Source organism: Sceloporus undulatus, unplaced genomic scaffold (genome assembly GCF_019175285.1).
Source record: "Sceloporus undulatus isolate JIND9_A2432 ecotype Alabama unplaced genomic scaffold, SceUnd_v1.1 scaffold_18, whole genome shotgun sequence".
NCBI classification, from domain to species: domain Eukaryota; kingdom Metazoa; phylum Chordata; class Lepidosauria; order Squamata; family Phrynosomatidae; genus Sceloporus; species Sceloporus undulatus.
The window spans coordinates 368,363-393,812 of record NW_024802940.1 but is presented as its reverse complement, the minus strand read 5'-3'; the positions used below and the strand labels follow the sequence as shown (position 1 = coordinate 393,812).

At 38.8% G+C, this 25,450-nt stretch overlaps 1 protein-coding gene across 1 annotated transcript in view; it reads right to left on the bottom strand.

Annotated features, from left to right (window-relative positions):
- The window catches only part of LOC121917435 (laminin subunit alpha-3-like), a 177,831-nt gene that overhangs the window by 74,431 nt on the left and 77,950 nt on the right, over positions 1 to 25,450 (bottom strand). The window contains exons 22-39 of the mRNA XM_042443401.1: positions 24,716 to 24,872; positions 22,923 to 23,055; positions 20,699 to 20,841; positions 20,087 to 20,187; positions 19,820 to 19,973; positions 19,063 to 19,223; positions 17,663 to 17,771; positions 14,056 to 14,147; positions 13,177 to 13,339; positions 10,485 to 10,611; positions 10,231 to 10,370; positions 8,665 to 8,780; positions 7,488 to 7,699; positions 6,870 to 7,074; positions 4,808 to 4,952; positions 2,808 to 2,948; positions 1,253 to 1,417; positions 436 to 537 (exon numbers count right to left, since the gene is read on the bottom strand). Coding sequence (XP_042299335.1) covers positions 436 to 537; positions 1,253 to 1,417; positions 2,808 to 2,948; positions 4,808 to 4,952; positions 6,870 to 7,074; positions 7,488 to 7,699; positions 8,665 to 8,780; positions 10,231 to 10,370; positions 10,485 to 10,611; positions 13,177 to 13,339; positions 14,056 to 14,147; positions 17,663 to 17,771; positions 19,063 to 19,223; positions 19,820 to 19,973; positions 20,087 to 20,187; positions 20,699 to 20,841; positions 22,923 to 23,055; positions 24,716 to 24,872 — 2,566 coding nt within the window. The remainder of the gene's footprint in view (positions 1 to 435; positions 538 to 1,252; positions 1,418 to 2,807; positions 2,949 to 4,807; positions 4,953 to 6,869; positions 7,075 to 7,487; positions 7,700 to 8,664; positions 8,781 to 10,230; positions 10,371 to 10,484; positions 10,612 to 13,176; positions 13,340 to 14,055; positions 14,148 to 17,662; positions 17,772 to 19,062; positions 19,224 to 19,819; positions 19,974 to 20,086; positions 20,188 to 20,698; positions 20,842 to 22,922; positions 23,056 to 24,715; positions 24,873 to 25,450) is intronic.

Genomic DNA, 25,450 nt, shown 5'->3' with positions numbered 1-25,450 from the left:
CTATCAGTTTTGTTCACTGTCCAGATTTCACAACCACACACAGAAATCAGAAATATGGCATCGTTTTAGAAAAATGAAAAATAGTAATGATGCAAAAAACTTTGCTAAAGACAGTACCTGGGCAGTACCATCCTGAATGTGTATGTAATTTTCACATTCCTATGAGCTAAAACTATTTATCTAGCAAATTTATTTTTATTTGTTCATTAGGATGGTACTTTCTGATAAAAAAAAAAAAACAGTCTCTTATCTCTTTCCACAGAGATTGTATCAAATGAGCAGTAGACTAGAAACCTGTAAGTGCGAGACAAGCTACCAACCTATCCTTAGATAGAAACCCAGAAAGAAAACAAAATCTGGAGAAGGCATAAAAGTTCTTAAAAACAGTTTAGCACTAAGAAACAGGGTTTCAGAGTTATATAGCACTTTACTTACAGTCAGCTGCACATCAGGTCTTTTCTCCAGGAGGGTCATGCCTTCACTAGGTAATCCAAAGGTTTTAACCTGATATGTCATGTAGCCACCATATGAAGAAAGCTGAAACATATTTAAAGACATAATGAAAGGGATTATAAAAGCATATGACATCATTTCTAAGCATTAAAATTATAATCTTAATGTTTTGATCTATACAATTTCATTTCCAAACCTACCAACAGGTTACACATAGATATAATACACAGAGGTATGGGGAAAGGGTGTGTATTCCTGACTAAACATATTCAAAAACCCTTTTTGTGGGAATAAGGGGGTGTTTGCATCTAGAAAATATTAATACATATATGGCAAGGGTAGGGAAATTGTATCCCCAGGGCCATTTTTGTGTCCCACAAGGGAACAAAAAAGTCCACCTCAGAATGCTCTCAAATGCCCCTAGGGGTTGTGGAGAAAATGTCTTCAAATGTGGCAGTGTTGCCCCCATGCTCACTGGAGCACTGGGAGGCACTTGGGACTGAAAAAAATTGAAAATTGTGGGGACAGAACAGGTGATGCAGCCCTCCAAGTTTCCCTGGGGGACTACACCTTAGTGTTGCCCATTACTTATCTAAGAGCTGAAGACAAAGAACAAGATGGCAAGAGGAGGCAGCATCATAAAAGAAGTAGCGTAGCGAAAGAGAGGTGGGGAAAAAAGAAAAGAAAAGTCACCTCACTGAGCTAGGAGAAAGACAAGGAAAAACATTTCAGACAAGAAAGAAGTCTATGACATAGACCTTGGGCAGTAAAAAGACAGTAAACTTCAAAGATAATATACCTTGTCTCCCAAGTAAGATGAAGGTGCCATCCAGTATAAATTGCACACAGAGGAAGGTAGTTCTTGGACATCAGCAACAACACTGTTGCTGCCTGGGTTAAAAGTTACTGGGATATTCATGTCATTATCCATATCTCTCAGAAGCCAGTTCCTCATCTCCACAAACTAAAAGCAAAGCGAGGGGGAAATGGAAAGAAAGGTTTCTGTGACTGAATAAAGCTTTCCACCTTGTTTCTGCAGGGAATTTATACTTGCTTCATATGAGAATATTTTCTGACTTTTTGCTATCAGTAACAACAGCTGCTGGTCTTTCATGCTACCACAAAGCACCCTCAGGCTAATCCATCTCAGGCTAGTTGTTCTATTTGCCTACAGTGATCAGTTTCTGGCATCACTGAGATGATGGCCACCACCCTCATCACCCATCATCCATATCATTAGCACAAAACAGGTTTTCCCAAGCTGGGGACCTCTGGATGCATTGGCTAGCAATTCTCATTATCGACAGTTAGCATGATTAATGGTAAGGGAAATGAAAGTTATAAAACACAGAATCTGGAGGATGCCAAATTAAGGAAGGTTAGCAAAAATGTTTTTGGATCAGCAACATCACATGAGGGATTTCTCCAGCTTTATACTTTAATTTATATGTGCAATGCTGATCAACTGTATGGATGGATGGGAGTCAAACCACAGAGATCGTTGTGGCAAATGAAACATGTACTTTGGGCATTACAGTGGTATGCAAGGTATTCTGCTTCTACCTATGGTAAACAATCAAGTCAATCTTCTTTCCACAAACAAAGATCTGCCAGTGACTGAATTAAAACCAATGAACACTAGGGCAACAGTGCAATTGTCCTTACAAAGAAAATAACGGTCTGAGATTAACACCTCTAAGAAGCACCTTCCACAGCCTAAGGGCCTAAAAAGATAATATTAAATAGTTATATCAAATCAAGCCTATGGCAGTCCACAAATCAGGTAAGAATTTCTAATTAGTGAGATGAGTTCAACTGTAGTTAACAAATTTATGAGATCGTTGTTGTTTTTTACATGTGCCATATTTTTTTCTTTACAGGACTAATAGCAGCTTTAGGCATAGGGCAATTTATAAAGTGAGAAAATAGTGTCTATTTGCATGTAGGGAAAATAAATCCCTCCTCCAGATAGTTTTCAACTTGGTATCATGGCCCAACTTTAATGCTCCACCGTGTGTGTGTGTGTGTGTGTATGTGCATGTTGCCTGTTGATTTATTGCAACTCCATGCATTTTTCTTATGGTTTTCTTAGGTAAGAAATATTCAGGGGTAGCTCTGTTAGTTCTGTCCTCTGAAATATAGCCTACAGCACCTAGTATTTGTAGGCAGTTTCCCATTCAAGTAGTAACCGAGGCTGATCCTGCTTAGCCTCCAAGATCAGACATGATCTGGTATATTTAGAGTATTAAGGCCTACTCTACCCTATAGTTGGTTTTAACGCAAACAAAATAGGAGCTCATCTGTTACTTTCTCTCACTATACCCTTAGAAGCAACAGTTTTCAGAAAAGCATACCTTAATTCTGTGTTTATTTGTACTTTGACAAATATTGGTTGCTCCGAAACAAAAGCAGTTGGTGCAACCTTTTGGATTAGAAGAGTCCAAGTAAAATGATCCAGGGCGGCACATGTCACACTGAAAACCTTCAACATTCTCCTATAAGTCAGTTGTAAGAAGTCATTAAATGTTTCCACATAAAGCTCCTGCAGTAATATACACATGAGAACAGCTGTAATACCTTCACTAGTAATAAAAATAGTTTCATGGACTTTTTAAAAAATATACAGTAGCAGACATTTGAACAAAAAGTTCCCCCTTTGTAAAGATAAGTTCAAGTCTGTGATAAATTGTGCTTCTTTAGTGAAACAACAAACAGCTCCACAAGTATTATGGATATGGCTTTTACATTGAATCCATTAAGGACAAACATTTTTGTGGATGGCTGTCATACTTTTTTATTGTTGGTAGTCTTGGGCTGATACACACTGAAAACACACATTATGTGAAATTCTTGATCTTGAGATTCTAAGCACTAGGGATAGGAAAACTCTTTTCCCTCTTATGCACATGCTCAACTTTAATAGGCCCTGCACCAGGAGAAAGGTGAGATAAAATAAATGAATAAACACCATATCTACTCTGCCTTGTTTCCACATTTATCAGCATTTTAAAAAAAAATCTGCTAGTAAATGTCCATATAAATACATATTTCAAAACATAGTTCCTTAAGAGAGGCATCCCAAAATGTATTTATCACAAAATTAATCTTTTGAAATGTCCTTTCTCTGTAAACTCATATTTCTAAATTACTTTCTCCTAAACATGTAATTGTAGAACTAAGAATTATTATAAAATGTTGAGAAAATGTGAAAGGCAGTAGATAATTGTATATACATTGATCTACGAATCAGGTTAGTTTGAACTGGAACTCACAAGGATCTCTAAACAAATCTATTCAACATCAGTTGTATATATCTAAAAGTTGACTGTGAAAGAGTTCTACTAAGCATGTGAGAGCCACAACACCAGAAGATTTAAAAAATCTTATCTTGGTGTTTTCGCTGTGATTCTGACCCTAGCAATACTGCTAGTAAGAACACTGTGCAAGAATGAAAAAGTCAGCTAGGTAAGGGGGGAAATTATGCAGTGTCCCCAGTTTTTAAGAAAAAACTTCTTGCTTTAAAATAAGAGACGTGCATATTGATATAGAAAATACATATGGTTCTGATACTTAACTACATAAATCATATTACGAACTAAAACAAATAACACATATTGTGTTGTTTTAGCACTGGAGACTGTAGTCTTTGGAAATGATTGTCTGGAAGCACTATTACTGTTTAGCAATGAACAACAAGTCAACAATTTGTATGCTCCAGGAGTGGACCTGGCTGTGGGATCACAATTGTGTAATAAATAATCCTTATTCACTCCCAACAATGCTACCGTCACACTCACAGAGGCCCCAAGTGAAATGGGCAACTAGAGTGGAAGCAGGACCAATGAATTCCACCAGTCTTTCAAATAGTGTATGAGTAATGTTGAAAGACCACCCATAGCTATTTCAAGGATGTCTAGGTTTCCTATCACTTTATATTGGCAGTGGAGAATCTGTTAAAAATAAAGTCCTTCTGCTCAGGGATCATTTTTGAATGGAGGTCTTCTTACTGATTACAACAGGAGTAGACAGCATCCTTAAGACTAGTAAAGCTAGTAAAAGATATGCTTAAGAAATAACAGTGTTACCACATGTGCACTCCATACACTTGACTGCAAATTTATATAATGCAAAGTGATGTAAAAACAACCATGCAGAATCCTCTTTAAGAAAATGTAATAACTTTATATTACAATTATGTTTGCTTTCAAGATGTATCAACCAAGGGCAACCATATATTTCCAATTAATATTTTTATTATTATTTCAGAAAATATGGGAATGACAATTACTTTCAAATTTAAAACAAATGTTAATAATGATGACCACACCAAAGTTTGAATGCAAAAGCACCTGACCTTACAGAGACAAACTCCTGTTTTTGAATCACAAACATTTGGTTCTGTTCCTCTTCTGTTACAACTGCAAGGCTTACAGTTTGGAAAGCCATAGGAACCAGGAGCACACTGATCACATTGTCGGCCTGTTATTCCTGAACGGCATCTTCAACAGTGAAACCAAGCACAAAAATTATATCTAATGGTAATAATTTCTTATGTCAGGTTGATGAAGACAATAATATGGATATTCAAACAGATTATTTATTTACTTGTCTGTATTTATGAACCATTCCTATCTAAAGATTTCAAAGCTGTGTTCTGTAAATATAAAACAAACAATACATAAAATTGATATAAAATATCTAAATTTTATATATGAGAATAAGACAAGGTGAGCTGAACTACATTGCGATGGCAGTGAAGGAAAAGAAGATTCACCATAAATTTATCATAAATAAAGAAATAATTATTTTCATTCTGGTTTCTGGTAAACAAGATGAAACATGGCAATAGCCTGCCTTGTTTTAGCTATCAAAGAACAGCTTCCAGCAAATGATCAGAATGATACAGTGATGTCAAACCAGTATAAATGATTAAAATATTTAATTCCAGATCTGAATTGTGTGTTCAGTGGTCATGAGGGGATAATTATTAATTCACATAAATAATAAATTAATTATAGATGTCAGCAAATGTGTCATACTTCCTTGTTTCATTGGTCACTTGTAATTTGAGTTCACTTTTCAAGGAATCAACTTTCTAATGACATCTTGATGGATAAGATGAGCTGCTGCCACACTGTGGAAATAGAGGCCTGTTACAGACAGCCAAAATAAAGCTGCTTCGAGTCACAGTGGAGGTATGGTGTTCCAATGATGCATGCGTCCTAAGAGTCCAGAAGCCACACCAAAGCCACACTCCAGTCCCTAGGGCTGGAGCATGGCTTTGGTGCAACATCAGGACAAACTTTTCCAAACCAAGAGATAAAGAAAATTATCAGCCCCCTCTCTCTCATGGCAGGGGGTTGAAATGGATGAGCCTTGTGGCTTCTTACAACTCTATGATTCTAATATATATTTTGTCAAGTCATGGATGGTTGAATAACGAATCCATCCACTGATATGGAGGGCCAAATGTATTAAAACTCTCTGCTGTTTGACACCATGGTATAAAGCAGCAAAATTTTTAAACCTGAATGATTAATCAGCATGTGGGAATAAATGCTTTGCTCCAGGCACACAGAACGCATGTAAGAGAAAAAAATACATATGGTTAATATCTGAAGACTCTTTAAGTATGAGCATGTTATCCATATGTCTTGAAAGTAAAATGTAAAAGCAAATTTGGACATTGAATTAAGTCTTTCAGCTTCAGTGTGCTCTGAATTTATAAGTAGAGAAAATGCAACAGCAGCTCATTTAAAAACAATTGGGTTAATGTTCTGAAAATAACCTATTAACATTATAAAAAAAAGCCTGCAAGACTGGTGGAAGACTTATCTTTGAAAGAAAGAAAGAAAGAAAGAAAGAAAGAAAAGCCTACCATCTAGTTTACAATAAAGGACTTAGAACTGATACTACTGGTATTTATTTTTATTAAAATGACTACTCATGAGTTTTCTGTGGATTCCATTACACATAAGGTGTTCCAAATCACAAAAATTAAACCCCTTAATTTCAACAGAACATGTCTTGTATACCAGAAAAGAACTGTATTGTCTAAATTGGCTCTGGATTAACATTTTGCAAAGAAAGGTGACAGCACAAGAAAAGATGCCTATTTCTCGTAAACACCTAGATAGTAATGTATGGAAGTGCTGATTAGCTCACAGAAAGTAGACTACAGTACTAGGAGAAGTAGACAAATAGGAGAATTAATTAAATGTGTGCTATGAAAAAATTAACCTTTAGACTATCATACAGAACATTTCCTCACCCCAATACTTGCTTGGATAGGCTAAGTTGCCACCAACACTGAGCTGTACCTCAAATCGCAGAAGAACCCAATTCCTTTGCTTGAGGGCCAACACAGGTGATCATAAGCTTAAATCAGAAAGTACAATCCAGAACTACAGACTTACCTGCACTGACCATTCATTTTATCACATTCAGGATTTCCCATGTTAACAACTCCTTTGATTGAACAATTGCACCGTACACATCCAGCAAGGGGATGGTAGCCAAAGTGCTGCCTCACACACACTTCACATCTTGGCTTTACGGTTTGAGGAGGACAAATACATTTGCCAGTGATATCATCACAAAGACGCCGTCCACAACGACACGCTGAAATTGCAAGAATGCAATAAATATTTTAATCTTTGTTTGCATAAAAATCCAGTAGAACAGACTTCTGCCTCATCCAACTTTATTCTCACATTTAACAGTGAAAAGTTTAAAAACTATACACATGTTAGTTGTACTCCCTCCAATATTTCAGAGATTAAAACTGGATTTCCATAGGATGGAATCATGGCACTTGACAGTCGAAGGCTTTTTCCCCATAGCCCGAAAATCCCACCAAAAAATTGTCCTATGTTGTTTACTAAATATTGTATATGGATGCCCCATGATGTAATATTACAGAAAATCCTTTTAAAGTCTGAAATCAATCACAAAATGAAACATTCAATTCTTCAAGCATGAGAAACATGTAATATTACCACTTCCAAAAATTAGTAGTACTGTTGTACACTTACGTTTGCAAAATGGAAATCCATAATAACCCGTTTGGCACCTGTTACACTGACGGCCAATGATGTGTGGTTTGCAGTGGCACTGCCCTCCCATAGCATCACACGTAAGATTGGTGGCACCAATTCTGTGGCAATTGCAAGGCAATGCACCATTGTTGTAGGCTGCCACAAGTGACCTTGCTGAATTTCTGCAGAATTCTGAGGATGTTACAGGGCTGTGAAAAGGAAAAACAGACTATACCTTTTAGAAGCTTGTCCTGTTTCCATTTTTCACTAAACCTTGAAATTAACTGGTGTCAGTTTACTTATAATTATAATTGTACAACTTTTTCTAATTTTATATGCTTTAAAACAATGTTTAACAAAATCCATGGTGGTTTTTTTTTAAAGTTTCTGTCCATAGCACCCTGTTTCTAATGCAGTGGCTCACCTGTAGATTATTCAGGTCTCCCATCCTGAGTTGCCCAAAGGTATCCTGAGCCTTAAAACAACTTTACTCTTTTTCCTTTTCTCTGAAATTATTTCCCAGAATGCCTCTATTGCCTTCAGATCTCTGTTCAGTGCAAGAAGCTCATGGAAGAGCCTTTTGATCCCAGTTGAAAGATATGAATTTGAAAGAATCCCCTAACCCTTCACCCATTTATCCTGCCCCCATTTGCCTCCCCTCCTACTATTATTTCTTTTGTGTTTATTTTTAGATTGTACTATCCTAGCAGTAGGGACTGGCAAGCCCATTATTCATAATACTCCATAGAAGCAGGTGGCATTAAATAAATAAATAAAAGTGGACTGACAAATAATAGGATGGTAATTAGTGTTCCATCGGTGATGGAATGCTCTGTAAGTAAAATGGGCTGGTTTTCAGCAGTTTCCCTCCTTTTTGAAACCCTTGTGCTCTTACATAATGTATGCTGCAAGACCTGACAAGCCTCTAGAGCAAATTTAGAGGGGATGCAACAGGAAAGTAGAAAAAAAACCAAACCACCCAAAATGCCCTCCCTCCCCATTGCACTGAAAAAGGAACACTAGTTGATACTACCCATGGCCTATAACATATACACTTGGTGTTGAAGACTCCAGGCCCAAGGCTGTAGTCCTAAACACACTTAGTTGTAAATGCCATTAAATTCTGTGGTGCTGATTTCTGAGCAGACACATACAGGATTGGCCTGTGACTTACTTAATGTAAAAACTGTTTTCACCACACTTGTTGATGAAATCAAATGACTTGTCCACAGTGTCTTCATAGAGAAGTGTGTAGCTATAACTGTCTGCTGGAACAGCCAGTACGCGTTCCTTTAAAATAAACAGAAAATAAAATTGCCTATGTTAGAGAAAGCTGAAAGTAGTAGGATCAAGTATGCAAACACTGTTTCCATGTATTTGTCATTCAACTCAAAGATATGTGTGCACAAAAGGCACTTGCATTGTGCTGATACCAACTCCAGAAAAAGAAAGAACTATTATATTAATATGCAGATGGATGGACAGAAGGATAGATGGATGGATGGATGAACAAAAAAACACACTTGATCTGGAAAGCCATAGCCTTGAGTATGCAAGATGTGAGCAGGATTAAGTACATAGTCTCTTCAAGGTCTGTCATTCATAGGGTCACTATTAAGTCAAAACTAACTTAATGGAAAATAACAACAATAATGTGTGTGTGTGTATCACCTTTCAATAAAAACAAATTCATTGATAGTTAATATAAAACACAAATATATTTATGTGCACACATAAAAATCCTTAATACTAACTGTTATCACAGTACCACTAAAAACAATAATATCAGAAATGGAAAATCCAGAGCTTGGGAAAATAGATGCCTTCTTTTGATGCTTAAAAGATATTAATGTAGGTACAAGGCAAGCTTCTTTGGGGAGTGAGTTCTATAGGTAGAGTGCCACAAAACGAGAAGTCCATTTGTACCCTTGCTTCCTGCCACTTTTTAAATAATGGCGAAGACGTGTGAAGGAGATTTTGGTGTATTAGACAGCCAGCTATGGAAGAAGACCTTAAACATCTAGGTTCCAAATCAGCTAGGACTTTTAAAGGCAAGAAAAGAGACTGTGAATTGTACTCAGAAACAGAGAGAAGGGAAGAAGAAAAGAGGGGGGAAAGGGAGAAAAAGAAAAAGGGACAAAAAAAACAACCTTGGAATAATGGACATGCTGCATAAAAATTTAAAAGTAACGGATAACGACAGAAAGTAAATGTCGTATACCCGTTTAAATAATTTAATCACGTTTAGTAAACAGAGGTTTCAAGAGTATAAATAAATATACACTGCTTTTTTAGCGATTTACATGTATCATAATGTAAATATGTTTTATGTTTTATTTGTCTTGTATGTTCTATGTCTCTATATTTTCTGTATGTTTAGTTAAGTCATAAAATTATATATATATATATATATATATATATATATATATGAAACAGATCAGAGGTGATTGGTATGTTTTGTGCTCCTAATATTGCTGCTGTGTGCCTTCAAGTCATTTCTGACTCTTTTTTTTGCCACATTTGTTAAGGGGGGTTGCATTTGTCTTCCTCTGAGGCTGAGAGAGTGTTACTTGCCCATGGTGGATTTCCATGCCTGAGTGGGGATTCAATCCTGGTCTCAAGAGTCATGCTCCAGTGCTCAAACTGCTAAACCACACTGGCTTTCTAGGCTAACTCCATCCAGATAAAAAGATTTGTCTTTAGAATAAATACCAAAGAGTCATCAATATAACAAACCTACCAACACCACTGTTTTTTCATTAGGGATTTTCACAGTTACTGATATACTATGTCTGGAGATGTCAAGTTCAATTTGATTTTCTGCCATCACTAGGCCTCGACATCCAGAAATATGTGGACAAAATGAAGCATTAGAAGAACCTAAAGTAGATGAAGACAAAACTGAGATCTAATCTGTGGAAACTAAAAAAAAAAAAAGTCATAAGACAATGTAAGAAAAAAAAGCTTCTTAAGACAATGTAAAACCTGGCTCACCTGACCAGAGTTGTCCTCCATTCACAGTTACTTCCAGTGGAAACATTGGGCTCTCGGGCTGATAAAATTGTATGATAAAAACATATCTGCCCAAATGTATCACTCTTCCTCTCAGAGTAATTTGGTTCTGTCAACATACAGAAGTTTTGCGTGCTGATGTTTTTTGTTTTTGAGTCTTAACATATTTACCATCAAAACAGAACCAGCTTTGCACATTAATTGTTGCTCATCTTAGCTCTAAACTAAAACCAAAGTTTCTTTTGAATAGTTAATTCCCTGATAGCCAGTGATATATTCAAGTCGTTTACTCCAAGGACTTTGTCATGTGAGGAATTTCTCGTAATTTTGAATGAAAAGAAAGTGGTCCCAGAACGCATTCACGTGAATTTGCTAGTTCAGTGAATTTATGTGAATGTGAATTGCATTTTAACTGGCTTCCCATTGCCCGAATTTGCGTGTGGTAGTCTATCACGCAATAACGTGAAACCCCATGATTGCGTTCAGATTGCCATTGGATTATACTTCCAATTTCCCTTGTCTGATAAACTCCCAAGTCAAGTCTCATGTCTATACCTCCAAGTATCAAGTTGGTTTTAAGTCCTTGTAAGATACTTTCAAGTGAATCTCAAGTCTAGGAGCCGACTTTCACAGAAAAAAAGGAGGTGGAGGGAGAAGATGTGAACAAAGTTAGGTAAAAAAAAATCTTGGAGGGGAACAGCAAATGTGTTAGGCAATAAGCTCGAGGTGGGAAGGCCCAAGGTATTCCCTGCATTCCTCCAAAATAGAGGGGTGGTCAGGCTGCTGAGTAGACCTAAACCCCCATCCCAAGCCACCGCCTAAAGCATTTGTTGCTTCTGGATAAACTTAGGCCAGCAAATCAGTTACTAAAAATACAAAAATATACAGGGGGTGGAACAGACAGGCAAAATAAAGGGGTTTCCAACCGCTTTGAAGGTGGGATGTTTAAATGATGCATGCCTCCAAAGCATGTGAAATCTGGACCAAAGTCACACTCCAGGGTAAAAACCAAAGCAAACAGAACCCAGGATAGTCTGTCTTAGCGTCAAAGATGAGCATCTTCACACCTTCCTGCGAGTGCAGGGCTGTGGCAAAGCAAAGAAATGAATGTATGCCAACTTCAATGGATTTAATTACAACATACACAAAGCAGACAGTCCAATGGAGGCATGGCGTGAAGGGGAGAGAAGGGAACACGTAGGAGGGACTTCCGTAATTGTGCTTTGCCAATGTATCACTAGCACACCAGTGCTCCGATGCTGTGTATGGGTGCAGCATTGCACATGCAAGTGTGTGGCCGATCAAGGGGGGGGGCATTCAATGGGATGGTATGTGGGAGGAACTTGGGGGTCGCCAGTGGTGTGTTTGTGTGACGGTGTGCAGGTAGAGGGACAACAAAAAGAAATGCCCAGTGGCACAACTTGACACTGTGCCATGAAGGCGGGCCACATGCATCTGGATTGCTTTGGGAGCAGGCCATGCAGGTTTCAGCTTTTTCCTGTCCGTCTGTTTTAGGCTCAAGCCTCTTGTTGAGTTGAGTCAGTTCCTCATTTGTTGACAAGTCGAGTCCAAGACAAGTCATTGAAGTGACTTGAGACCAACGTGAGTCTGAGTCAGTGGGCTCAAATCTGTATTACTGCTGATAGTTACTTAGAAATTGTACTTTCAGATAGAAAACTTCTGGTACCAGCAACTAGAAAGCTTAGCACAGTTATCTTGGAAATAAATCTGCAATAACATTCTCATCTGGACAATCTGCAATAACATTCTCATCTGCAAGCTTCCTTAGGGAGTAAACTGAATGCCTAGTGTGCTTGAGGCCTAATGTTCATTGACATAAACAAAAAAAGACCATCTTTGGAGACAGAGAAGTACACATTAGCTTCAGTGATTACATCTTGTAAGGAAACACAAAATATGGACAATTCACAATTTGCATTTTTCTACCGAACTTAATGAGTTCCCACAACAGGTAAAGTTCATCCATCTCAGTAGGCTCAATATTAGCATACAGCATACCTGGGCAATGATTGAAGACTCTCTTCCACACTGCTGCTTTAATGTTTACCCTGGAGGATCACCCATACCAGCATCTAGATCTAAAACTAGATAATCATTTTAATTGCCCACTGTGCTTTTGATGCAGCATCAAGTAATTGTGGGAAAATAATGAGTTGTTTGCTCATTTCAAGCTTCCCAGAACTCAAGACAGTTTGTAAACTGGCATTTTGCTGCAGGGGTTATTAATGGAAGGCATTTTGCCAATGTCTTTCTCAAAGGACTTCACACTAGGGAGATGCTATGGTCCCTCACTTAGAACATTACAAAGAAATGCAAAGTCAAGAAATATGAATCATCCTTCCTGTCGCTTCCATCCCCATCTAGTAGGAAAACTTGGTCACAGGGAGAATAAGATAACTATAGCAAATTAGCAATTAAGTAAATAAAATATCAGCTTAAAATAAGTCATATCTTAGCAAGATTTTAGCTATTACATCAAGCAATAGCTATTTATAAAATGTCATATTCTTGTAAAGCAATAAAGAGAAATACCTAAAGCTCTTTAAGAGTTCAGCTGCACATTAGATAAGATTAACATTTACAAATCATTGGGCATAGATGGGTCTTACTTTGTACTGGACTGTGAGATATATTTATTACAAAATGTAACTACCTGTGAAGAAGTCAAAGTCACTCCATTAGCTGTGTGTGCATTTGGAGGATTCAGTGAATCTTGATAGACCATATTTCTCACCACTTCAATATTCCCATCTCTCAGAGCATCCAACACCACTGTTAAAGGAGGCATTTCATACTGTGAAGGGATGCATGAAGCACTTGAAAAGGGATAAATAAGGAGAGTATTAAGAGACATTAGGAAATAAAGCCAAATAAATGCAGAATGTTCACATACTGTGCAGAATGTTCACAGTATGTTCACATACTGTTATTATGAGAACATATACTGTAGTTATGAGAATGCAAGACTGGCTGTATAGAATATTAACAAAATGCCTAAATAAATATTTGGTGAGTAACTATAATTATCACCAAATCATATATAACAATAATGAACTAATTATGAGTGTGGATATTTATGTAGCCAAAATGACACCAGCCAGGCAAAAGAAAGATTTCAGCAAACTTTAGAACACCCTAAGATTTCAGATGTACAAAAAATCTTACAAGGAAAAAAGTGAACAGGAAATCCAAAGCAGCTCGGAGATGTTTGAGTACTCTCAGTGGACATAAAAGAATCAGCTGCTGGGGAGCAAAGTGGACAGAGAGGAAATTGAATGGCATATCCTAGAAAATAAGGCTAGCTAATTGCAACTAGGTGACATTGCAGTATTTTTAGCAGGACCCACTTGGTCATCTAAAAAGAATTTGAAGGTTTTGCTTAAGTGAAGAATCTGTAAATATTATGACACAGCAGGTTAAATAATTAAAATTAGCTACATTTTCAAGGAGGTAGTCCTGACAGAATCAAAGGACAAACTTCCAGTATCAAAATCATGGAGTGTTACAATGAAAAAGGAAGAAAATATGTTACCTTTCCAAATGACCATTTGTAGCAATGCAGTATAGTTGAGGTTCCACATATTCTAGGGAAAAATCTTCCACTGGAATAATACAAATTTTACTCTAGGAAACAAAAATGACCTGCATGTTTCATTTTTCCCCCTTTACCAGATGATTGTAATAAACGAAAAAGACAGCTAGGGTATGTGAGAACCATATGCCATTTGTACTTATTTTAAAAACTTTTAAAAACAGAAGGCCTATATGCAATAAGACCCAATCAAGAAACTGGAAGACAAAGTATTAAACATTCTTTTCCTTGACTACAGCACCTTCTGAGGTTCATTAGAATGATTTGTGAAAATTCAGATATGTGCGTGATGTGGTGGGCAGAGAGCTATAACTATTATATCTTACATGGAATCAAACATATGCCCAGTTGACAGTTCATGTGTTGCCTTGGGACCCCGTCTGCACCAGCGTGGGGGCAACCTGGAGTATCCTGCCTCCAGAGCTGCTCTGACCCTTTTTCATTTCAAAGCCCTTCGTTACACCACCATGCAGCTGACCACATGAACATCCAGTCTGAGCTGCCCAGCGCATCCACTGCCATGGGTTATTTTGCTCTGAGGCCAAAATGAGGCAACCAGTGATGGTCACAAGGCCAGGTGCCTCGTTCTGACCTCAGAGTGAGCAACTGGTGGTTGCGGCAGACACACTGGGTGACTCAGCCGGGTCAACCTCCTGGCTTTAGAACTGTGGGCTCTGAATCTTTCAGGAAGATCCAGAGCAAATAAGGACTTGAAAAAATTCACGTTAAGAGGGGTTAAACTTAGTTCTGGTACTTAGCAGGCCAGACATCACCCAGTCAACTCACACCAGAACTGGGCTTTGGATCATGTGTCGTCCAGTCTCCCGGCCAAGAAAACAGGGAGAGGCAATGGTATTCGGCCCACGCTGATAAGGCTCCAGACAGCTCATTTTTCTTTACTTAAATACAGAAGAATGGTGTGATGTAAGAAGCACTGATCCTGTTTTTTTGCACATTACCAGGGGACATTTCAGTTGGGGAAGGGGCTCCTCCTCCTGCCCGAATCCTACCTCACCTTCCTCTCCTCCTGTTCCTTGTCTTTCTGTTGCCTGGTGGGCATGGCGAGGCCTAGAGGATCAGGAAGCAGAGGAGCGAAGCCTCAGTGGGGGCGGAGGCAAAAGGGACCATGAAGTCATCCGGCCAGGCCCCAGAGCCCCCCTTGGAAGTGGGAATTCCTAATGGGATGGTTGAGGGGCTCGTCCAAGCCTGAGGGGGGTGGCGGGAACTGTGCACCTTGGGCATTCCTTGGGGCTGGAAGACCTGGGAGGAAGGAAGGTCCAAGGGCAGCACTCTGGAGTGCCGCTTCCTAGGAGAGGCTCTGGGGCCCAGCCAGATGACCTTGCGGTCTCTTTCAGCTCCACCCCCCTGAGGCTCTGCCTCTTCACTTCCTGACCCTCCAGGCTTTGCCATGCCTGCCGGGAGGCAGAAGGACAAGGGGGAGAAGGAGGAGGAGATGAGGTAGATTTTGGGTGGCCGGGGAGGCAAAGTGCCATTGTACCCAATGGTGGTGTGGCCATCCATCTGCGCCACCATTGAGGTCATTGAGACTTGAGCATCCATGGATTTTGGCATCCATGAGGGAATCCAGGACAGATCAATGACGTTTGCTCAGAGGGTCGACTGTAATTTTTAAAGCTTTAAGTACGACTTGCAAAATGTAGAAGTTTAACTTCTTTGGAATGGAATCAACCAGCCATGCTTCACATTTGCTTTTATGTGCTTTATATACCCTATATCTAAGTACAAGCTTAGAGGTGTGGAAGGAAGAGAGACAAGAGAAGTAATAGTAAGTATCCAATAGGTGGCAGCAGATATCTTATAATAAAAAAATGTCACTGCTCACTTCAGAAGTCACCTATTTAAATAGTCACACCTTGGTTTTGCAAACCTGCACATAAATAATTTTTGCTTTATGGATCATTCTCATATCACATAAATTCCCCTAAAGAGACGTTGGCCTCTTTATAGGTTAAGAATATACAAGGGGTAGGAAGCTAAACTGTTGTCTTTGCTTTTAGAGACATTAAGATTTTACAGTCTTGTAGCTTTCTTGAACTTAGCAGTGCAGCTATGTTATAGAACAGGGGTAGGCAACCTGCGGCCCGCGGGCCGGATGCGACCCAGCGAGGCCTTGGGACCGGCCCCAGCCCGGTCCTGCCACCGATTGCCGCCGGGGCCTTTGGCCTCTCATGCGCAGGGGCAAGGGGGCAATTGTCTATAGATGCCTCAGAAACATGCATTTATATTTTAAAAAATTAAAAATCAGCAATTTTTTTTGCGTGTCCTCCACTTTTTTTTTAAAAAGTGTCCACTATTTGACAGTGTTGTCCTACATCTGTCCCAGTTTATTTATTTATTTATTTATTTTTAAAATTATTTAATTATTTATTTTTTGGCTTCGGCCCCCCAGTTGTCTGAGGGACAGCAACCCGGCCCCTGGCTCAAAAAGGTTGCCTACCCCTGTTATAGAACATGAGCTTTGCATGTGAAAGGTCCTGCATTCAGTTCTGCTATATACAGTTAAAGCAATCAGGGAGCAACTGGCATTAATAATAATAATAATAATAATAATAATAATATTTATTTGTATACCGCCCTCTGGCAAACCAATCCGGGCGGTTAACAACAGTAAAATATAAAATATGACAATTAAAAACACTTTATCCCTCCCCCCCTTAAGACAGTATTAAATAGTATAACATATTAAAAATACAATATCAAGGATAAAAACAGCAATTAAAACTAAAAACCCTGATATCCCTCTGTTGATCCTCAACCATCTCTAAGATGGGGCCACGGGAGGAATGAGGGAATCAGGGAACCTGGGAACCTGGGCCGGGATGGTTAATCTGGAAAGGCCTGCCGGAAGAGATCCGTCTTGACCGCTTTTTTAAAGCTGTCTAATGATGTTATCTGACGGATCTCATCCGGCAGGTCGTTCCAGAGTTTGGGGGCGACAGCAGAGAATGCCCTTACAATTAGGGCCAGTACAGACCGGCATGAAAAGCTGGTTTCCCGCTGGCTTGGGGGCATGGCGTACACATGATGGTTGGAAGCTGGCTTCACACCGCCTGGCTGCCCACATGGCAGCAGGTTTCCAGGCATTTTGGCAACACGGTGTTTAGACACCACACGCTGCAGGAGTACCGTAAATCCGTGGTGTGGTGGGAAAAGCCAGCTTTTTGCCATCGCAAAAAGGTGCTGCTTCTCTTTGGGCTGGCAAAAAGGCAGATTGGGGCAGTCTCGTGCAATTGTCGTGGCCCCAATCCGGCTTTCTCAGGGGCAGCTTTAAGCCGCCCCTTCGTGGTGGTCTGTTCCACCCTTCAGACAACCCTGGGCTTATATAGACAGGTAGTCAAACCTGATATGAAATACCTTTCTGTCCCTTATTTAAAGACACATTACCATAATCTTTAAAAAGATCCCTGCCCACATTCAGCTGAGAGTTGTAGCCCAAACAAGTAACTTTCTAAGCCTTACATAATACTGAAAACAGTGCTGCTGCTTTGGTTCTCACTTTAGGAAACTAGCTCTGATGGAAACATACCAGAAGGAAATGTATTACTGAAGATCTGAGATGCAACTCTGTATCAGACAAAAGGTCATAAACTGCAACACGATTCAGATTATCCATCACAACACTGCGACACAGGAAGCTGTAAGGGAGTTTAAATGTTGTTGAGAGCTGCTGACTTTTCTATGTAAAGTATGCTAGACTTCTTCATCTGGAAGAAGGCCTTTATTCTTCTGAATTTCACCCATTTTTCACATAACAAATAGCTGATAGAATCACTTATCAGGAGCAAACAAAGTAAAACCCTATACTGATGGGGGAAAGAGAGAAAGAAAAATCTGGGAAATAAATCTAATACAAAGTTTAAATGTTTGTAGTAAAAGAATTAAAGGGTAAAAGTTATTTGAACATCTATTCACGTTAGGATTTGACTTGTTAGACATTAATACACACACACACAAACAGATGCATTCTTTTTGATACAAACTGAAATTATTTCATATAATTTTGGTAAATATCTTCTCCTTTTTTGGAGGGAAAAACACCAAGACAATTATGGTAATGTCATTGCTACTGTTATTCCATTTGAAGCAGAGATATATGGATTCAGTTCCCTGAACAGTGATAAATAAATAAATAAATGGAACAATCATATGTCTGATAATATGCACTCATTTCAGGTGCTACCATTGCTAGTTGTGTTCTTTCATGTACAAGACATGAACTGTAGGGGTGATCCACATGCAGGATGTCCACTACTCAACAAGTGAAAGTATTTGAAATACCTATGTATACCTGACACTATTTAGCTGAGTGGCAAATGAGCAATGCACATGAACAATACTATGATGCTGTAAATGTTGACGATAATCTCCAGATGCAGAGGAAAACATAATTCCAATATAATGGACAAGGTATGAACAATTCATCAGTATTTTCATACTAACTAAAAATTGACTATTTTGAGTCGTGCTAAATGTGAACTTGTGAATGATATTGTGAGTAGCTATGGGATCACAGAGCTCTTTCCAGTATAAATCCTCTTAAAAGAAAGTGGTTGATGGATAAAAAACAAACACTCTACTTTACAATCCCAGGCCAATAGACAGGCAGGTGAGGAGATGAGAAGAACTAAAACAGACACAACAGATAGGTCTCCAATGTCAAAGCACACAAACTGAAAAACAGAAGAGTAAAGAATAGAACCAAGAGAAACCAAGATGGGACTAGCACGAGAAATGAGCTGAAGGACCATGGCTGAGCAAATAAGCACACCAGCAAAGAAAAACAGGTAAGAGAATGTGACTAAAACTGAAATGGTCCTAAAGAACTCTTAAAAGGTACGTGTAAACCTACACAGCTATTAAAAGCCAACCAAATACAAAACAGTTACACATCACGACATAGAAAATAATATTTTTAGATTTTCTCACCCATACTTGCAACTGTATATATTAATTTTTGCCTGTGTCACTTGTCCCATGTTGATAATCTCCACGTTACCAACATAAACTTGATTGTGTTCATTGACATACTCAAGCACTATAATGTAGCGGCCTGCTTGAGGAACATTTAATTTGATTTGAAGATCCACCTAAAGAAGATTCAAAATTCATTGAAATATGAAATAAAGTAATAATCATGGGGATTCAATCTGTTTTCATAAGCAATTAGTTATTCAAAAACTACATGGAACTATTTGGTTTCTCTTGAAGCAGGGAGAAAACAATAATATTATTTGTTTTTATATACAGAAGTAAATAATAATAAATAAAACTTATTTTTATCCCACTTTTCTGTGATGAGACAATCAAAGCGGCTCACAACATATTAAAATATCCACATTTACAAAATTATGTCCCAAATTCCCCCCTTAAAACAGGATTAAACATGTTACAATTAAAATATCTATTAAAAACACAATTAAAAACACAATAAAAAATAAAGTCAAGGATTTATGTCACCTAGTGGGAATCATGTAGAATATATTAAAAATGTAGGGAGTTACAGTCCAACTTCATCATCCCCACTCATGTCCTAAAGGCTGAATCCCATCCACTAAGGTCTTTCCTCCAGAAAAAAAGCCCTCCCTTTAAGTAAGTATCACCACATAGGGATACTGTTGAATATACAAAGTGGAAATGTGTTAACACACTGTGATAGATTTATATGTGAACTGAGACATCTTACCTCTTGACCACTTATGTGAGACATTACTGGATGTTTGGCTGTTGGTTGTTGGAAAACAGCTTTCCTGTACTCTCCCGCTTGCAAGAAAAATGTTACTTCTGAGCCAAGTGTGCAAGAAAATCTTTCTAGTGGCAAGTGCTCATATTGCAAACAACTTGAGAAGAGGAAGAAAAAGAAGAATAGATTATAATGCTTGATTAGACCATTAAAATAGAATAAAATAATAAATCAGGGCAATTATTTCATTGATATAGCAGAAGAACTAACTTATCTGTTGTGGCATGTCCTGGATACGTGCAAGGTTTTCTAACTGGTAAATGTAAGATGGATGCTTCATAATAGTCACTAGGTAAGAGCACAAAATAATCCTGGCAGGACAAAACAAAACTAGTATAAGCATTAGCTAGTGAGCACAAATTAAATGAACATATGAAAATGGTGGTGTTCTGTGTACATCTGTTACCTTTCAGCCCGCAGATCTCAACCAGGGGCCTGAACAGACAGGCCAAAATAAAGCTGCTTCTGGTGACTTTGGAGGTTTGCTGTTTAAATGATGCATGCTTCCTAAGAGTCCAGAAGGACTGGAGTGTGGCTTTGGTACAGCTTCTGGTCCTTCTTAAGATGTGTGTGTCATTTAAACAGCATACCTCCAAAGTGACCTGAAGCACCTTTATTTTGGCCTGTCTGTTCAGGCCCAAGTCTCCCAGGTCCTCCATCTCCCAATTCAAATCCCAACTAGTCCTTGCAGTATATGAGTGATCATTCTGCATGTTTATTCTTTACTGCAATGCTAACTTCCTCCATAGGCATTTTCCCTTTACTCCAGAACAGAATGACTTCTAAAAAAATACAATATAATATTCTAGATTAATTTCTTACCAGAAGGACTCCTTCAGCCACAATTTTAAAAATCCATGTTCCAGGACCTAGCAACAATGGATCTGCAAAATTCGTTCCTGGGACAGTGATAAAAGCTGGCTCACTACTGGGTGGGAACACAATGTCTTTCCTCTGATGAGTCCCTGACAGAAAAAGAAGTAAATTAATAAATGCACTCCTTAATATGTTCCAATAGGAACATTTTAGTCAATAAAATGAAATGAACAGCAATATCGCACTGTTAAAGAAAGATAATAAATGAAATGAATCTGGTCAAGTGGCCATGTTGGCTGGGGATTTTGCTAACTGTCCAAAAGCTAACTTTTCTATACTCTGATCCAGTCACCCAGCATGGATATCATTCCCTGGAGCACTGCACTGAAACAATGGCTTCATTAAGAAACATTAGCCTGAGGCCAATACATTTATCTAAAAATGAATCATGTGGCCATACACTCTCTTCTCTCTTTGTGCAATCATTAACAGCACTTACAGCATGGCTGATTTAAATCATAATGTCTTGTGATATCTGAACTCAGAACACTGTGATTTAATTTCTGTCTATAGATCAGATCCCATTTACATGTCCTGATCTGTAAGTAATGGTTATACCTAGATTTCAGAAAAGTGACTGACTAAAATCAAGAACAATATGGCAAGTGACACATGCTGGCTAGAGGATTCTCAGAGCTGAAACCCTGAAAGTCACTCTTCCAAGGTCTGATTAAACAAGAATAATTCTGATTAAAGGCAGCCAGGAAATCATACCTTCAGTATATGGATAATGAAGGCATAGGAAGCAGGGAAGGAACAGATGAGCATAGAGTTCATAGAGCACATGGCTCATTTTTCAGGCTGACAAACAATCTTCTTCTTACACACAGTTATTTAACCACTTCAATAGAATATCAAGATTCAGCCAAATCCCAGAATATGTACCATCCACTTTATGTTACATGCAACCAGACAATGGCTTTAAGTTTCAGTTCTTTTATCAAATTAATTGTTGTTACTGTGTGCCTTCAAGTCATTTCCAACTTATGGCAACCTTATCACTTATGGCAAGATTTGTTCAGAAAGGGTATGCCATTACTGTCCTCTGAGGCTGAAAGTGCGTGATTTGACGGAAGTCACCCACTGGATCTCCATGACTAAGCAGGAATGTAAACTTTGGTCTGCCAGAGTCCTAATCCAACACTCTGACCACTAAACCATTCTAGTATTCTCATGCTCTCTCACGCTTAAAAAAAAAAAAGATGCTGAGAGAATGTGACTTGCTCAGGGTCAACCAATGGGATTCCACAACCCAGCATGGATTTGAATCTTGGTCTCCCAGTCCAGCACACAAATCAGTATACCACACTGGACCACACAAATTAATACAATTATTTATAGTTGAGTCTGGAGGTGGTAGCTTTTAAATAAATACTACTGAAGGTCTTTATGTCAATTATGTCAAATGACTATTTCTAAAAGCACCTGAGGAAGTATCTATTAGTACAGAATATGCAACAGTGACGAGCTGAGAGAAATATGCATTGCTGGCAAAAGCCATGAATGCCATGCCATTTAATTAGCCTATGTGACAACTAAGGAGCGAAACAGAAGGCCCCAAAGGGGCGGCATGACACTGCCCGAGAGAACTGGACTGGGGCCATGAAACTGCATGCCCCAGCCCCTACCCCGCCAGCTTCCGCCCCAAATAGGAGCAGAAAAGGTCTGCTCTTATTTTCACTGGTTTTGGGGCAAGTGACATCTGAACACCATGCCCCCACGTCACCCGGAAGCTGGCCAGCGCGGCTTCCAGGCTACTCGGGGGCATGTTATGTCTAAACGCCATGCCCCCAAGCCGGCTTTATGGGACCATCTATTCCAGCCATAAGTATCTTTTACATTGGCCAGTATTGGGTGGGCAATGCCAAATTCTGTATGTGGTAAGGTATTATCACGAACGACAACTATAATGCTGGAAAGATTACAATGATTAGAAAGGTGCAACCAAGAGGAGAGTAGCCCCAATTGATAGCGCTTTTGGGAAAAAATGCAATTTTAGTGGGAGAACAGCCTCGTGTGATTAAGTCCTAAGACACTGTACATTTCCCTAGAAGCCAAACTACTCTGATCATGTACACAAACTTTGTTAAATCAACTGAGTTCATTTCATGAAGATGCCATGAACCACTTGCTGATCAGAATAGTACTGCAGCCACAGGGTTTTACCTACCTTTTTTAGACCGAGTTTGATATGCAATTATGTGACCAGGTATTTCAGCAGTTCCAGGACTAATATACCTCAAGATAACATGAAATAAAGAGAGGGTTGGTTTCTTCACATTCAGAGTTATCCTCACTTCATTCTGTAAAATGGGAGTTAACAAGAAAAAAAGCCATAAAGTGCCAAAAAGTAGAAATATATGGTTCCTATAGAAAATAAAAACATAAACACACACACACACATATGAAAGACATTTATGCAGAGAAGCAAGCTTTTAGCCAGAAAAGAAAGCATTTTCACTAGGAAGAGAAAGATAGGCAAACCTAGCAAGAAATGTAATTCACTTACAAGTGTTATTAGGGTCAAAGTGCTTTCCCTCAGAATGTGAGTTCGTCCCATTAGAGCTTTTTGAAACCAAGCTGACATAGTGCAGTAGTAGGTGGAAGAGCTTAGGAGAAGCCACAGTGACAGGCACTACCACCTCTGGCTGGGAAAAAAGAAGCAAAGAAGAGGACAGGAAAGCATATTACAGTACAGTATTTAATACTAAGCCCCACAGGCAGAAAACACCTAAATACATTTAGCAAATGTAAACATCTAATTGGAAAAGAAAAAAATGTGGAATGTTATGACATAACACAGTCCAAAACAATAAGTACAGATCTTCACAGTTAATGTTCAGGCTAAAGTTGCTCATTTTTATACCTGTATTACTAAACTTGCTTACCTAGGAGTAGTCCTCACTGAAACCAGGTCTACCGAGTAGACACATGTGAATTTGCTCAAAGTTTGGCATCACACAGCTAAACTTGATGTTGACTGTTATATATCAATATTGCATACCAATATTAAATAATGGATAGTGTAGCCAATATTGTGGATGTTATTTAAGATGCTTTAAGAATTTGAAAATAAGATTTTTCCAAGGTATTAAAGCTAACAAAATTTGGATCCAACTTGTACATGCTTTACTTCTACTTCTATTCCAGACCCTCCATATAAGCTATCCATCTGTCATGTTACACTAGCTTAACTTAATGACACCCAACAGGAAATAATAAGCAATTATCCTATTTCATTAACAACAAGCTATCTAAAAAAAAAAAACCCTAAAGAGCCACAAAAATAATCAAAGAGTCTCTCAACTCCTTATTCAGGCTGCACCTGCATTGCAGAAATAATCCAGTTTGATACCACTTTAACTGCTATGGCTCAGTGCTATGGGATTCTGAGAATTGTGGTTGTTGTGGCACCAGAGCTCTCTGACAGAGAAAGCTAAATGTCTCACAAAACTATAAATCCCAGCATTCCATAGCATTGATAAACTGAATTATTTCTGCAGTGCAGATACAACCACAGTCTGCAGACAAAAATGTTTCTGTTCAGTTGTAACATGTCAAAGACTAATCTATATGTGTGCGGTCACTTTTCTCTTATGGCAAATTAGTTATTAGATTCAGAGCAACATACAGTATAGTTCCTCTCACTTATATGGGGAATCTCTTTGAGCAGGCTGGATTTCCCAGTGCTGCCTGTCCCTAGCTCAGATACAGACAACAGGTTAGGTAATTCATATGGCAAACTGCTTTAGGCACTGTTTAGAAGATTCTTGCCCAGATACAGGGCTAATGTGCAGACTAGACTTTACTAAAGAATGTTTCCTTCTGTATTGCACCCATCATCATCTAAAGAAACAGTGTAGTAAATACAGCAGGACTAAGAAAATGAACTCATTTCTTTTTTTTCCCCCTCCTAGAGCTAGTTCACAAAAAATATCATCATGGCAAAAATTAAATACATACCTGTATTGAGGACATCTTTACATAACCTCTCCAACTAAAGCCAGGAAATTCTAGAGGGTCATAACCAAACCGGATCCCTCTTCCATTAGGAGATGTTCCATCTTCAATTTCATATTTCATGTGATGTAAATTGGGAAAGTAATAGTTCTTTTCTGGCCTTTCATAAATACAAAATGGAATGACAAGGCAGTATTTGGCTTTCTTTTTAAAAGGTTTCCTCTTTTTGCACATTAAAGAAACATTATGACTGTGGACCCTTTCACACTACACAATAAGAGCACTATGGTTCCACTTTCAGTTGCCATCATTACATCCTATGGAATCCTGGAGTGTGCAGTTTAGTGAAGCACTAAATTTCTCTGGCAGAGAATTCTAAAAGCCCCTCCCCCTAAACTTAGGGATGCCATAACCGGGCGGCCCCCGTGACAATCACGCTTTTGGGGGGCCCCTCACAGTCACGGCCCGGTTTGGGGGCCCCCACGCCTTGTTCCCGGTTCGGGGTCCGCGCATGGCTGTGCGCCACTCTCCCCACCTGGCGCACTGGCGTAGCCTAGAGAGCAGCTCTTTAAAACATCTCCCACTCAGAGCTATTATATACCAAGTGAGCCCACTTGGTATATATACCCTCAGGAAGCCTTACTTTCCAGGTTACAGTGAGCAAAGAAAAAAAGGCCATAAATCGTTCATGTTTCACTGGGAGTTTAATTGCCTCATCTTTTAAATGTAAACCGCGTC